Consider the following 15,183-nt stretch of genomic DNA (forward strand, 5'->3'; position numbering starts at 1 on the left):
TGAACTGGTTTCTGAAAATCTCTGATGAAGAAGACCCAACAGCAACCCTCAGTAGCTCTTCCCATTTTGACATTTTGAAAGCTCTTCTTTAGTGCCTGCTTAAATAATTTCTGTTGCAAATTAAGATGATTCCTTCTCGTCCCCTCTCCCCCGGAGATCATGGAGAGCAGATGATCCTCATTCTGCAGATATGATTGGAAGGTTCTTACCTTATCCTTCCTTAGTTTTTGGGTTTTTGTACTAACCAGAGGTGTGGAAACTTAGGAGGTCAACATTTAAAATTCTACTCCCAGGTCATATTAGCCTGGAGTAAAGATGATCATGCTATTTTGCTCCTCTTTTCTCTGCTTTAGTCATTACACTCTAGCTCTTTCTCAAATATGCAGTGAAAATCCACTCCTGGAAGAGCCAGATTCCTGGATACTTTTACATTTTATCTAATACTTACCAATGATGATATTGTAGTGGTGAAAGGCGAGTTCACATAGGCACAGACCTCAGGATTTGGTTTACATAGCTAGCATGAGGGAGTTTATACACGGTATAACTTTGTATCTTACAGCATGGTAATCTTCTTGATTACATGCAGAAGGAAAAGGCCTTTGGTGGTGAGTGGTGAGGTGAACACCAATGAGACGTTTTATCTCAGCCAAACTACATTGCAACAAAAATTTTTGTCATCTTGCAGTTTCTCGGCAGAGAGGGGAAGGTGCTGTAATTTCAGTCACATGGTAACTAAAACAGGACGGGGAAAAGAGATGTTAGAAACAAACACTGCATGTCCAGAAACAATCTGATTCATCCCACTGGCCACATCTAATATTTAATGAACACATGGGCAGAGCGAGTCTCAAGACACACAGTTTTTATGTGGCTAGTGTGGGTGATATCACAGCATGAAAGCAGAGCAGCTTCATGTTTCCTGGGCTGCTGTCAAGTAGTTAAATAGAATGCTGGAAAAACACAGACCTCCACAGAAAGGCTTAAGTAACAGGAGTTGCAGTCTTTAAGAGTTCAGAGTCCTTCTACAATGTATTGATTTTCTATACTTAAAAGCAAGTCCATTTAGAAAACAACCGTAATTGTTTGCCATGGGATAGGCCCAAAAACTGAGATCATTCTGCAGTTAGGTCTTGGAAGAGACATAGCTGTGCTAACTTGTAAGCCTGCTCTTCTTACTCTTAAAAGAAATTGGTTTGATTTGTAATACTTCTAACACTGCTAGACTGATACTATATGGAGGCTAAATAATGGAGAAAACTAAAGCAAATTTCTTGATACTTTTGAACTGGCATTTTTCAACACCATTTTAGAGGGACTGGATGATCTATGACTACTAGATGATCTGTCAATGATCAATTTATCTGTGGATCTGTCAGTTCAGTCATGACAACCCTTTCAGCTTCTGCCTTCTCCACCGAGGCTGCCAATAAGAAATGCAGCTGTATGAGAAGCAGTGTCACAGATGCTGCAGTGTTGTAGAAATGAACGGATACAAGAAAACTGCAAATTGTAAAACTGACCTCCAAATGGTACATCACTCCTCATAGCTTGAAATCCTAGATAGATTCACACATATTCTCTCTGGCCAAAAGTCATTTGTGAAAATACTGAGTACAGCAAGATTCAAAGTAGACTTCCATAGGATCCAATGGAAATGTCCTTTGACTTCTTATTTTGGCAGTAAACAAGTAATAATTACTCTTTCAGTGTGCCTTGTTTTCATTTTTTTTTTTAACAAGCCATGCATCCATCTCAACACAATTTATCTAGATCACACTTCCTTTATTAACTACTGAGAATATCATGTCAGACAGCAGAAAAACTTCGAGAAATTAAGATGGGAGCTGTAAGCAACAGGCAAGAAACTTCTGGAGAAACATACCTTGAATCTGGGGTTTGTTGCCATTGACAGTGATGTCTTCTGTTTTCTATTCCCTGTCCTCAGACAAAAAACCCAAACAAACAAACGAAAAAACCAAACAGACACAGAGATGTCATACCCAACTTAAATAACTTCTTATCACAGCTAAGGACAAAATTCTTCTTTTTGTATTTCATGGCCTGCATTATTCAAATAAGTAGGTCCTTTGTCAGTGAGGGAAATTATTGAGACTGCATTTTCCCCAGAAACTACAGAGAAGCATTTTCTTTTAAATGGAGAGCATTAAGATGCCTTATAAGGGAAACAGCTGCCAGGACCTAGCCACCTGAATACATCTAGTTTTCTTCTACCATTGGATGCAATGGAATGTAATCCTGTTCCAGGTATTGCTGTTGCAGGATGCACAAAGTTATGTGTTGCTCTACAGTAAATTATTTCTTTATTAAGCTCCCACAAAGTTAGCAAGAGCTGTCAGGTTTAGGATCTGCTTTGATGACACATTTTAGCTGAGTTCAGGGGTGCTTCCAGAGCAAAGTTTACAAAGCAGAAAGCACACATGGGCAGAACACAGAATCTAGATCAAAGTCCTTTCTGTTTGCCAAACATTTCACAGTTCTCTTTCTAGTTCATGAGAAGTAAGTATAGACAGAGGAAAGCACATATGGATCAAAATGTTTTTGTACAAAGCATTAGGGCTTTTTTCCTTGTTGATTATTGGTACCTACACTGCCAGGAAATTCTTACAAGTGGCCTTGGATGTTTCTTTTGCTTCTTTATCCTGTTTGCAGAGACAAACTAGACTCCCTGTGGGTTTGATCCTCCACAATGAAGCAAATGGAAAGTTTTCCACTTACTTCAAAGGGAACAGGATCTGGTCCTAAGTAAGATTCCTTGTTTGGCATAATGGAGGTTACATAAGGTAAAACTTGTTTTTCTGCAGTGATTTTCTAGGTGACTTGGCTGAGTATCACTTGCAAATATTACCTCCTCTTCAGGTATCTTGCGCAGTTCTACTGATAATCCCCAGCTAAGTTTTCATGTTATCTGATGCAAGCTGTGCCAGTCTGTATGATGTCCAGCACTCTAAGATGCAGGAGGTGCTCTCTGTTGTAGCTGGCAATTCAAAGTAGGTTTTGTTTAAGAAAAAGTTACCCTGTGTACATCAGCTATGTGAGCAGCATCAAGAACATTAAAAAATAAATAAATTACAAGAGCTTCTAGATCATATCAGAATAAATTCTAGAAACAGAACCCTGTGCTGGTATTTTTCCAAAAATAAAACTGAATATGGACTTTAAATTCTGTTCATAATGACCTGAAAACAAAGAAGGTCATATAAATTACAGAGCAATGGGTAGTCATGAGTTACATGAACTACATGAAAAGAAAGTGCTGTTGCTGACACCTTTGCTACCCACAGCGGACCAAACCCTTTCAGAGAACATGCAGGTGGATGAGAAAGTTTCAGACATTTGTGTTCAGGGATGACAAAGAACCTGACAGGGAAGCATCATGGAAAGGTTCTCTTTAATTTTAGTGGATAGTTTTAGTGAGTTCCTAGTTTCCTAGGGCAAGATGTGCTTCAAAACTGTGACTCTAAATGATAGTTAAGTTCTCAAACAATTACTTAGATAAAAGTTGGAAAAGGATATTCAGACTTGTCTTGTAGGTCACATCCAGAAGATCCTATTTCATCACATTCTCACAAAAGTCATCAGAAACCTTAACTGAAGAATACCTAAGTAAATCTAAAAAAGAGCTTTCCTATACATGCTAAGCTTCTCTCGATGTTTCAGAGTGACTGTGAGGAAGACTGGCACATTAAAGTAATGCCTCTATTACTGCCAGGAGTTGGTTCTTGGTCAGTCCAAAAATCAACACCCCTGTCCTTCTGAGTTGTTAAAAATTGGGATCCAAGAGAAAATATGGTACATAGTCCCCCTTTATTTTAGGTGTACTGTATCCTCCAAATTCAAGTACACCTCTGGGTTGGTGTCTGGGGTGTTTCCTTTCAAAAAATGTATTAATTCTGGTAAGGTTTCTTATAGTTTTGACTCAGATGCTACATCAGATATCTCCTAGAATCGCACAAAACTTGCAGTAGTGCTCCTAATGAAAAAGTTTTAAAGGTTTGAGTACTGTTCGATACAGACTTAAGCTCTGTAATCTGGGTTCATCTCCACAGTTTTTGTGAACATTTCTGATTTTGCTGGCTTTTCAGCACTAGACTCAAACTTTAACAAGATTGTCCTCCCCTCCCAAGAGAATCCACACTACTTTGCATTACAGCCATTTCAGCTGGAACAGCAGGGACACATGTAAGCAGCAGTTCACCTAGTTCTGAACTGACATTCTGGTAAAGTTCAGGTGATGTTAGGTCTAAAATAGTTCCAGGGACCATTCCTAGGTAGTTTAGAGGCAGGTTCTGCCCATCCCCTGCCTTTTCACTTAGCACTGTCTGCTGAAGTGCAGGCAAGAGCAGGAGTATTTGTGTGCTGGGTGCAGCCTCATCCACCTGCAGTGGCCAAGATGCTCCTTATTAGGGGGAACATACCCTGCCTCCTTGTTGAGCTCTGAAATTAAATTAGTTGTTGAGTGCTATTTCATCTTATGAAAGATGGCTAATTTGGCTACTTTGGTGTACCCTGACAATATACCATGGCATACTGCATCTTCAATTTCCTTGTTGCACATAGGGTATGTGGGCTGTGCTTCCTCCCTCTTCTGATCATAATCAGTGTGTTTAACATGATATCCATGCAGGTTCCCCACGAGCTCTACCAAGAACCTGTGGTTTGCAGCCAGAGCATCTGGCATTCATTCCATCAACATGATGTTTTGAGTACCTATGGTTTAGAGAATAACAATTTTGTTGGTATGATCCATATAGTGGTTCCGTCAGCTGGAATTCTGCAATTATAAAGTCAACAAGTTTTCCCTACATTTTATTATCTTTGTGGAAATATCTTTTACTACTACTGAAGGCTAAATCAGAAAAACATGCCTATTCAGGACTGGCATTTAAACACATGCCTAATTGTTTTCCTAAATCAGGGCTCAGTGTTGATCCACCCATGCAGACACTCAACTGTAGGGAACCGCCTCTTGCTTTATGGGATGGGGTAGAAAACAACTTCTGACATTATTAGATTTAAACAGAACTTTTCTTAAAAGCAATGGCTACGGGTGAGCCATTTAAATGTAATTTAATTTTATTGCTTAACTGATGTCATTAATAGTGTTTTTTGTTGTTTTAATCACTTAAGTGATGTTCTCTGCTACTTTCGTATCTGTGAAAGAACTGTAATAACCCTGCTAGTAGAAACATTTGATGGGAAACACTTGTAAATGTATTTTAGGGGTGGTAAAATAAGCCTTATAGTTCTTGTAAGGATTGCTTTTCACATTAAAGCTACAAGAATCTATGTGTGTGTGTCGAAGACAGAAAAATAATTGCTTCACCTCACAGCTATCAGCCGCCACTTGCTACCAATACCTCTCTGATGTCCCATAGTACAGCAAATTTCTGAGGTTCTTTTGTTTAAGCTCCACACAACATATACTGTTCTGTCTCTAAGTTGAATTTGACACAGCTACCAACACTAAGAAGTTGCTGTGAATGTGACAACCATAGGAGCTGCTGTGTTTGGCCTCCTACATTAAGTCCTTGTGCTTTTAAGTTCCCTTGGAACTGAGTAGACTGCTGTGTTGTTTCTGTCCTCAGCTCACCTACATGTTACTAGAACAAAAGTTTTCAGTCTTTTACCAAGGCTTTTCCAGACCTTCCAGCCAGTTCACTCATCCCCAATAAATCTCCCAGTAATTTAAGCAAATCTTTCTGGAGTTGTACCTTGTGGATACCTGGAGTTTGCATTTTAACACATTGGCAGCAGGTGCACACAAAACATGGAGCAATTTTGCACAGGATTATAAACAAATTCCATATTACTCAGTGCAAAAATTGCAAAATCCTACATATATTTCCTTGCCTGGCTTCACTCACTGTGCTGAAGGGTCCTGGGGATTAGCTTTGCACCCTTTAGGCATTTAGAATCCTTTCTTTGCTGTGCACAAGTTCTCTGCTAAATCACAGGCTTTCTAGCCCTTTTTCTCTCTTCTCAGATTCCTTCTAAATTTGGCTGGCCTTGTGCCTTTTTCAGCCCTGCCCTTTCCCCACTCTCCAAGCTGCAGCCATCTGCAGAGAAGTTGTAGAAAGCTATTTTTCTCTTGGCTTCATCTATGCCATTACTCAACATAATTTCACTTCAATGGGAGCTATGCATGCTGCCAAGTTCACTCAATAGAGGTAAAAAATCAGAGAAAAGCTCACAGGCCCACTTTGGGAGTGGATTTTCAATCACACACCCCTAGAGCCACTGCGGATTAACCAGCAGAAACCCAGCTAAGTCGAGACAGTTGCTGGAGTTAGCCAGACTTATTACAAAGTAAACGACGGAATTATTTTGCCTGTTGAATGAACAGGTCATGTCCAAACTTCTCTGAACTGTTCAGTGTGTGCTAACCCACTATGCCTAACCCGTAAATCCACCAATCCTTGTCCGTATATCAGAATTTAGAGCTTCTCCCAGTTCCTCCTCCCCTGAAAACTAATTCTGGGTCTTTTTACAGCAAAGGTTGGTAGTCAGGCCAGACTGTTCAGTGGCATCAGGAACAAAGCCTCAAACAAGACCAAACTCACTTATGCCATTCACTTTCAGGAGGCTTGAACAGTGGTATTTACTCATTACGTTGTGATTCAGGCATTCACCTATTAAAATACAGAGCCTCACTCCCCTTCCTGCTTCCTCCATTCTTAAGACACTCACCAAGAGCTGGTGACCTGTTGTAACTCAGGGGTTGCACTTCAGCATGACTTGTATGCAGTTTGTTACAGATTGATAATGGAGTTGTTGGCACTGTAGGTAAAAACAAGAGGACAGCTTAGCCCAAAAATGAATAAAAATCAAGCCAGCATTCAGAAAGAAAAACAATAGGAAACCAGAGTGAAATGTGGGCTAAAGGCACAGCCAGGTGTGTGTGTAAAACTCATGGAGGTGAATTCAGGCAGAGGATGGAGTTGTGTCTTGAAACTGTCACAGGCTGAGTTATATTCCCTCACACGTAGCATTAATTTTGTATCTTTTCTGGTCTATTTATCCTGCTCTTTTACTGTTCAAAAGGTCTTAGTGATGCTAGTCTGCATATTCAACTAAACACTATCACTGATTTTTCTTCACCATTACCTATGCAGTGAATTTGGAACCAGTGGCAGCTCATTCACTCACTGCTGTGGAGATGAAAACCTGTATGGGCTCAGGTGGCTTTGCCACAAGTGTCCAAGCTCTACTAATCCCTGCCAAGTTCCCTCAGACTTAATTTACCAAAGTGACCAAGTACAAGCCAGAAATTCAGTTCCCTCAGAAAACACCCATATGTGTACTAGTTTTTAGATGCATATACTTACTAGACCTTTTCCCAGAAACCAGCAAGTGCATAGGAAAATAATGGCTTTTTTCATTCCTGACTAGAGCAGGAATCTAAACTGTCAAGCTACTCGTAGCCAGCACTCTGATATGTGACTTACTCCCAAGCCACCCATTCTTTTAGATCTTTGTGAATTTGAAGAAGATGACAGAATTTTTTAATTTGGCATCTTAAAAGTCATATGTGCTCTCCTCAGGACCTGATATTGAAGGATTTATTATAAATTTGCATGGATACATCTCTTCATTTGGAGAGACAACAGAGCCCATTTGAACTGTAAGAGAAACAAAGAGGAACAGCAGGCACTGTTTTGTATTTAACTACTTAAAATAACCCAGAAAGAGCAATTTTACTAAAAGCAGGTAAGGGACTAGCCTCTGATGTCACTGCGAACTGCTGTATCCAAAATTTCTCTGGTGACATTACAAACTGAATACAGAGCCCAAAGACAAACATTTTCTCCGTATCAGCAACAGTTGCTCTGTTCTGGAAGGCTTCCAAATTTAACCTTCATTCATTAGGAAAAAAGCCCCAAAACAGACTGAGAATAGCTCAGGAGAAAGAGCAACAACCACAACATTTACTGAAAGCACAAAAGGTAAAAGAAATGAAATAGGCAGACAGAAAACAGGAGGCTTCAGGTATTATACAAAGCCAAACAGACTTTAAAAAAATCAAGAAATTGTGGGACAAACAGGTGGAAAATTTCCATTCACTCTTTCAGCTGTGGATCAGAATTCAGGTGAAGCAACTTTGCGCAGTCAAAGGTGAATAAGTATCATGTAATTTCTTGGAACCATTGTACAGAAGCAGGTTATGGTTCTACACTATTAGCTATAAATCAACCAGAAGTTACTGAGCTCCATGGAAAAACTAATGGATTAAATTCATGGATTAGTGTAGCAGGTCAAGCTAAATGATTGAAACTGATCACCCTGGCATTAAAACCCATGAAGCTATAACCTCCTCTATGTCCTGCTTCAAAGCTCCTCAGGTGGTGGACGTACAAATCAAAGCCTTTGGCAGCAATACCAGACTGTAACAGCACGACTGTACTGTGAGGCAGATGAGGGAATTAATCCAGATTAAGAATACTAGTGCCAAGGAAAAAAAAAAGTGGGTTTAAATTTTTTTTTAACATAGTTTAGCTTCACAGGCCAATTTACACATGACTCAGGGTGTGATCCAGAAGGTGATAGCATAGAAAGAAGTAGTAAAGAAAGCAGTAATGTCTCAAATCGAGATAACCCCCAAAGACTTTACATCATGAAACCACAGCCTGAGAACATAGCTGCTATAGCAAAATAAAAAACAGAGCTTGCTTTCAAGCGGCCATTAAAGCTAATATGATGGTGATTGAGAGTATAGAATAACATTTTTCTCCTTTCCTGGACTAATAACACTGCAAGTATGTCAGCCTATAAACTTCTACCCTTTGCAAAAGCTGATTAGAAAACTGGAAGATTGATACAGCCAGAGTATCAGTATTCAAAGCAACAGTTTTCATCTTTCAAAGTTCATAGCATGCGTTAGTGACATGAGTAACCTGGGCTGAATGCACTCAGAAAGCAGAGCTGCAAGAAAATAAACTATTACAGTTATGCACATAGTACTTCAGACAGCTTTTATGAAATGGGGAGGTTGATATGATCACACAGTCTGCCTGCCTGCCAGTGCATCTATTTCTATGATCCATTCCCCACAATAGCTTTGGAAGGCACCATCCAGTTTCAAAAAAATTTGTCAGAGCAACTGAACTCTCAGTGATGCTCCAATGAATGGGAAAGATCCTTGGAGACAACTAGAGCTATCACAGTAATCAGGAGAAGCAGATGAAGGGAGACGTCATAAAAATAAATTCCGTAATGTTTTTGAAGTACCCGATTATTGCAGCAATGAGCACTGTGGAAAAGCCCATAGAGGCCTAAATACTTTTGTATCTAGGGATCAGTATATATTGAGTGATACAGCATCACATATAGAACATTGAGGATAAAATGAAATACTGAGGATAAAGCAAAACAGAGATGTGCGAGAGAAATCCCTGGATCTCAGTCTTTCTCCCGCTGTACCAATACATTTATATGTATTCATATAAATACATGTCATAAACTAATCAGGCTTTGGCTGAAAACTGGCTAGGTTTCCTAATTGATGGTATGAATCTCATGTAAGCCTCTGTTTCTCACACCTTGCTTTCAAGCTCTGACCACCTGGATTGCCAGCTCCAAATCTAGAAAGCTGAAGTATTTTTCTCCTCAGATGCCTCCTAGTAGTCAGATACCCTAAAGCTTCCAATGGCATTAATCCAGTGGCAATCAAAGTACTGTTATCAGGGTCCTGAAGACACTAAAAGGACTTTAACAGCCCTGACCAGCCCCACCTGGGACTCCTGCCCATGCTTTCTGTCCGTTGGCCTGAGAGCTCCATTTAAGCTCAGCCCTGGGCTACCGCTCCTTGTCTGAGCTATGCTGTAGGATGTGCTGTCTGTATCCCTGCCTCTGGCCCTGCTTCCTGGGTGGACCCCAAGCCTATGCTGTAGTAGCTTCCCTCCTGGTGGACCCCCCACACCATGTGGTGTTGTTGGTCTTTCATTCTGCCTCCTGGATGGACTCTGAACCCATGTTGTGAGCTTGTTTCTGGGCCTGTCTCTTGCTGCTCCTGAATTCCCCCTGGTCTATCCTCTTGGTGTCAATGGGCTGTGGTACCACCTCCCTGCGCTGCCCACTCTGCTCAGGATGGTGCCCCCTCTGTAAGGGCACAGCCTGTGCTGTGGTAACATTCAGCTTATAGCTCCTCAACCTTTAAAGAGCAACTGCTCCTTGCTGTTCTGTGATAATTAATCATCATTACCTCCTTGTAACTCTCACCCTGCTTTCTAGGGCATACAAAAATATCAGTGTGGTTCCCCTAAATCTGTACTTCTCTGACTATTTCCTTTACCCTGGCAAGATCAACTTCATGTTCCTGTGAGATCCATTGTATTCTGAAGTCTTGCATTTAGTACAGAGCACAATCTTCTAGTATTCTGGACCCACACTTTAGAGTTGTGAACTTATTTCAGCGGTGAACTATAAGTCAGTGACATGCCTGTTCTTTGTGTTGGTGTTAAGTGTGACCCGCACATTCTCCCTTCCCTAAGCAGATATCCCATTTCTTATTTTATCTGACGGCTTCCTGTATTTCTTTCCTGGACTTGGGTCTCTCCTATCGCTTCCTCTCTAACAGAACAAATTGTCTTGTTACTTTCAGCCACCCGACCTACCCTTATTCCATGCTTAAGTGTAACAGGCCTTCTCCACGGCTCGGTTTCTCCTGCATTAACCAGTTTTTCTGCGATGACCACACACTTTTCTTGTGTGTGTTCTGCTTGAGTTGTTTGTCTCTGCTCTCTTGTCCTATCCAACTCCTTTCTGTACTTTGTCACCTCATGTTGCACTTTCTTCCTTAGCTGTTTTCACCTGCGCATGCTAAGAGATTAGTCTCTGTGGAAAAAAAAAAATCTTCCATGAGATACTCATCCACAGATAACGTGTGGCAGACTTGCTTTCTCTTCCGTTATCCTTTACCTTTGCCGCAATACCCATCAATTCTCTTTTTCTTGTTCTTGAACGTATATAAAAAATTAGTCTTCAGACCTAACACTTTCTAAAAAATGCTCCATGCTAGCTCCACTCTTTACTCCTGGCTGCTCAGTGGCTCTCCTGGCTGCTTGGCTTTTCAACCCTTTTGTCTAAGCTAGTCATCCTTCCACATATATCTGGTAAGCCGTTCAATAGCAGGGATCACAGGCAGGAAGCTTCCTTTACGCCTCCGTCCTGCTCACAACATGCCATTCCTAGGCAGCCTCCACAACCTACAGCTTGCAATGAACCAGTGGGCAGTGGGGAAACCGACACATCTACTTGCCTCCAAAGAACAACTGGATTCTTCCTTTCTCACTGAATTTTCCTCTTTACTTTCTGAATAATTGTTCTTGAGTGTTCACACCATCTGTGCCGTGCACTGTAAGCACAGGGTCCTTTGGAATAATGAATATTTGATCATGCCATTCAAGGTTAAGACAAGACCGCATGGTTTAATGCTGCCATTTCCCAACTGTATAATCTTGGCATTTTTTTAATGTAATTTTTTAATACAGTGAATGCACAGTTTGTGTATATGTCTAACACCCACAACGGGCCAAGTTACAAATTTTGCATTGAAATACATTAGCATTTTCCTAAGAAGTGACTGGATTCAAGATTTTGGTTCTGATATGGTTTGGAATGAGTTGTAAAGTTCAGACAGTCTGGAGTTTGGAGACGTGAAAATCTATGGTTCTAGGTCAGACTCATTTTACCTCTTCTTATTCCTGCTCCTTTTCTCTGTTCTATGGCTTCTGAAAATCAGTCACTGTGTCCATGGGGGGAACTTATAAGCCTGAAGAGCCAAACCCAAACAGGGAGAAGCCCGACACTGTTGCTTGTTAGTATTTTTGCCTTTGTCTCTGTAATTTGTCGTCCTTTTTAGCGCTTTGAACATGGATGACTTTCTGGTACAAAGGTCTGGAGAGGCATCACATAATGTGCTACATGCTGTATCCTCCTGAGGTTTACTGGTGCTGAGCTCTAACAGAAATGCATACCCTGAAGTCTGTGCTCAGTCTTCCGTGAGGAGGCAGCCAACCGCTCTGTGCGGCAGCAAATCTGCCAGCTGGCCATAGAGGGGCGATGGCATCAGCTGCAGCCTATCCCCTTTGCTAGCTACATGACATATCTGGTCTGGGAGGATTAGAAACCAGGGGAGCGGAGAGCAAATTGCTGCAGGGAGATGAGTTTGGGGGCAGGGGAGCACATTCACGCAACTGCTCTTTTGAACATTTCTCTCTTGATCCCAAGCTACCTGCTACGTGAGATGGGGGAAGGGAGGGCTGCAGAGGGAGAGCCGGACTTTCAGTAAAGACTATGGAGAAACATAACTCACATTAGCAGTGAGATTAAAGGATTAGATTCAATTCACACCCCAGTCAAAATGAAATTTCAGCCTCTGCTTTTTGTGTGACATGCAGTGGGCCAGAGCTGTGGCAGTGGCTGCAGAGCTTAGTGACCTCAACAGTGCAGAGGGCTCCAGTCCCCGATTCCTGTGCATTTCCTGCTCTAAGTGTCTCCTTGCACGTGAAATACGTACCACTAGCAGCTTCTCTTGTGATGAGTGTAGAACACGACCTACAGTACTTTTCCCTTTCTCCCACTCCCTATGCTGAAAATTCCCTCCAATAACTTCTCTAGGAAACACTTTCTCTGAGGCATTGCAAACAGATACTGGAATCCTATTTCTTAACTAAAAACAATCAAACAAAAAACCAAAACCCAACAACCAAACAAACCCAAACCCCAAGCCCACAACATAAAAAGCCTCCTGTAAAGCATTTCTTGGGTGTGGCTTGATATTCCAGAATCTTGTACACCAGATCACAGTCTGTAGTGGAACTGGCGATTATATTCCTGGTGCCTGAAATTACTTGAGAACAGAACCAGTTTCAATAGTAACTTTGTTTGAAGGCTGGACTAGTTCCGTTTCCAAGGTCAGGTTTCTGGTATGAATACATGATTCCAAAACTCACATATATTAGAATATTTCTATGATTAAAAATCAATATTGTATTCCAATGAAGGCAGGTAAGTACAGAGGAAGCAAATTCTTTTTTCTAATAATTTTTCAAGGAAATAGTCACAGAGAGAATTCTACTATTCAGCCAGTTTCAGCCAAGACTTTTTACACTTCTTTGTTTCCCCTTGAATATTTTGTAAACTGTTGTTTCCTAGCTTAGGTGGGTTTATGTGCTTAGTGCTTGTAGATCAGCCCTATTCTTCAGCCATGACAGCTTTTGCTCATTGTTTGTTGAACATCTTCCAATTTCTCATTTATCTGGTAATAAGATGTGCAAAACTGAACACAGCATTGCAGGTACAATTACCTATCCACTTAGTTACGGTGCTCTTGGTTACACAGCCCAAAATGTTACTGAGCTTTTTCTGCTTACCTATTTCATATATATACATACATACACATATATATATATATATATATACATATATATACTTATTCATATGGCAGCCCATGGCAAGAGGGATTGGAACTAGGTGGTCTTTTAGGTCCCTTCCAACCCCAACCATTCTGTGACTCTATATGTAAGTTTGTAGGTTGGTGCCTACTGTACCTAAGTCTCCTGAAACATCAGTGCTTTCCTCCCACAAAATGCGTTGTTTGGATTGTTTTTCTGTGGATATACTGGTTGGTATTTTTCCAGCTTTAATGTTTTTTGCTGCATTTTTAATTGTGCTAGGAGGTTCAGGGTTACTTGCTTTTTCTCTAACAATTTATAATTTAGTAATTCATGGTGATTTCATTGCCCTGTATTTACTCTCTCTTCCAGACCACTGTTAATGTCAAATACAACAGGGTCCAGCATCCTCTGTTAGACTGTGCGCTCCTGTGACTCAGCTCTAGCCAAGAGTGTACTGGGGACTACGTGGAGGGGACTGCCTGCTCAGGCTCTTTGCATGCTCTTGCCCTGAACTTGTAAATTAAAATAAGTTGTGTTAGCTTACCCAATTTAAATAGCCTAGAGGCTGTTCATCAGTGTAGTAGTAAAATCACCAGCTGGAGACTTAAAAAGAAATTGTTGCCACATGCATTTAAACTGGAAGATAGAGGAAAAAGCTAGTTCATTAGTGACTGTGTGGAGAGATAAAGATACACATTCAAGCTCCAGGCAGGCTCTCTGGGTTTCCTTAGAGTGTCAGGCAGCTCTGTGGGAGTTGTGCAGGTGTCTCACCTCCTCATGAGGATGTTGGGCAGTCCACTGTGTTCTTGCTTGTAGCCATTTGAACGTATTCTCTTTCCCCTGACAGGTCCACGAGAAGTGTGTGTGTAGACACAACACAGCAGGGGACCACTGTGAGAAATGTGCACCACTATACAACGATCAGCCTTGGAAGCCAGGAGATGGAAAAACAGGGGCGCCAAATGAATGCAGAAGTAAGTGGGAGGGAGTTTACTGATCCAGGCTGTCAGGATGAGCACTCACCGTGCCAGCAGGAAAAGTTCCCCTCCAAAGAAGTCTTCCCCTAACAAGACTTCTGTCAATTTACACTAATGGTGCCATTACAGAAACTGGGGATAAGTTGCTGGTCACTGAAGGAAAACTTCAGTATGCATGCTGTTTTACTGCAGCTGACCCATTGTGGCTATTGGGAAGTGGAATTTACAAGGCAGAAATCTGTTCTTCATGCAGCTATGTCCCCTCATATTTTGGCATGCCAGGGTTTTGTACAGGACTTTTGTACAGGGTTTTGTACTGGTACCATCAGATCAGTTTGTCTTACTGTCAGAATACCACACAGTTCACAGCCACCCAAGCTTCTCAGACTCCGCTGGGACTCTTACTCTGTGTTGCAACTTCTAGTTTTTATGAAAATCAAGGATTGCAGGCAGGTGAAATGTGTTACATTCAATAGTGTTGCTGTGTCTATTGTAAAAGCCTGAAATGTATTCTGTTTCCCACCAGAGTGTCGCTGTCACAACCACGCTGACAGCTGCCATTTTGATCTGAGTGTTTGGCTGGCATCAGGAAAGCGCAGTGGTGGAGTCTGCGACAACTGCAAGCATAACACAGAGGGACATCGATGCCAAAGGTGCAAACCGGGCTATTACCGAGATAGAGGGAAACCCATGTCTTCTGCAGAGGTCTGCAAACGTAAGTGACTATTGTTACGTGTGGTAAAGACGAATGGTGGAAGAATCATGATTAAAAGCAAGAAATCAATAAC

General features: G+C 41.3%; 1 protein-coding gene across 1 annotated transcript in view; it reads left to right on the top strand.

The window, feature by feature from the left end:
- LOC119147315 (netrin-4-like) overlaps window positions 1-15,183 on the top strand; it is a 56,968-nt gene that overhangs the window by 23,912 nt on the left and 17,873 nt on the right. The window contains 2 exon segments of the mRNA XM_037386097.1: window positions 14,266-14,392; window positions 14,922-15,110. Coding sequence (XP_037241994.1) covers window positions 14,266-14,392; window positions 14,922-15,110 — 316 coding nt within the window.

The sequence above is a fragment of the Falco rusticolus genome, chromosome 4, assembly GCF_015220075.1.
Source record: "Falco rusticolus isolate bFalRus1 chromosome 4, bFalRus1.pri, whole genome shotgun sequence".
In the NCBI taxonomy this organism is placed as follows: domain Eukaryota; kingdom Metazoa; phylum Chordata; class Aves; order Falconiformes; family Falconidae; genus Falco; species Falco rusticolus.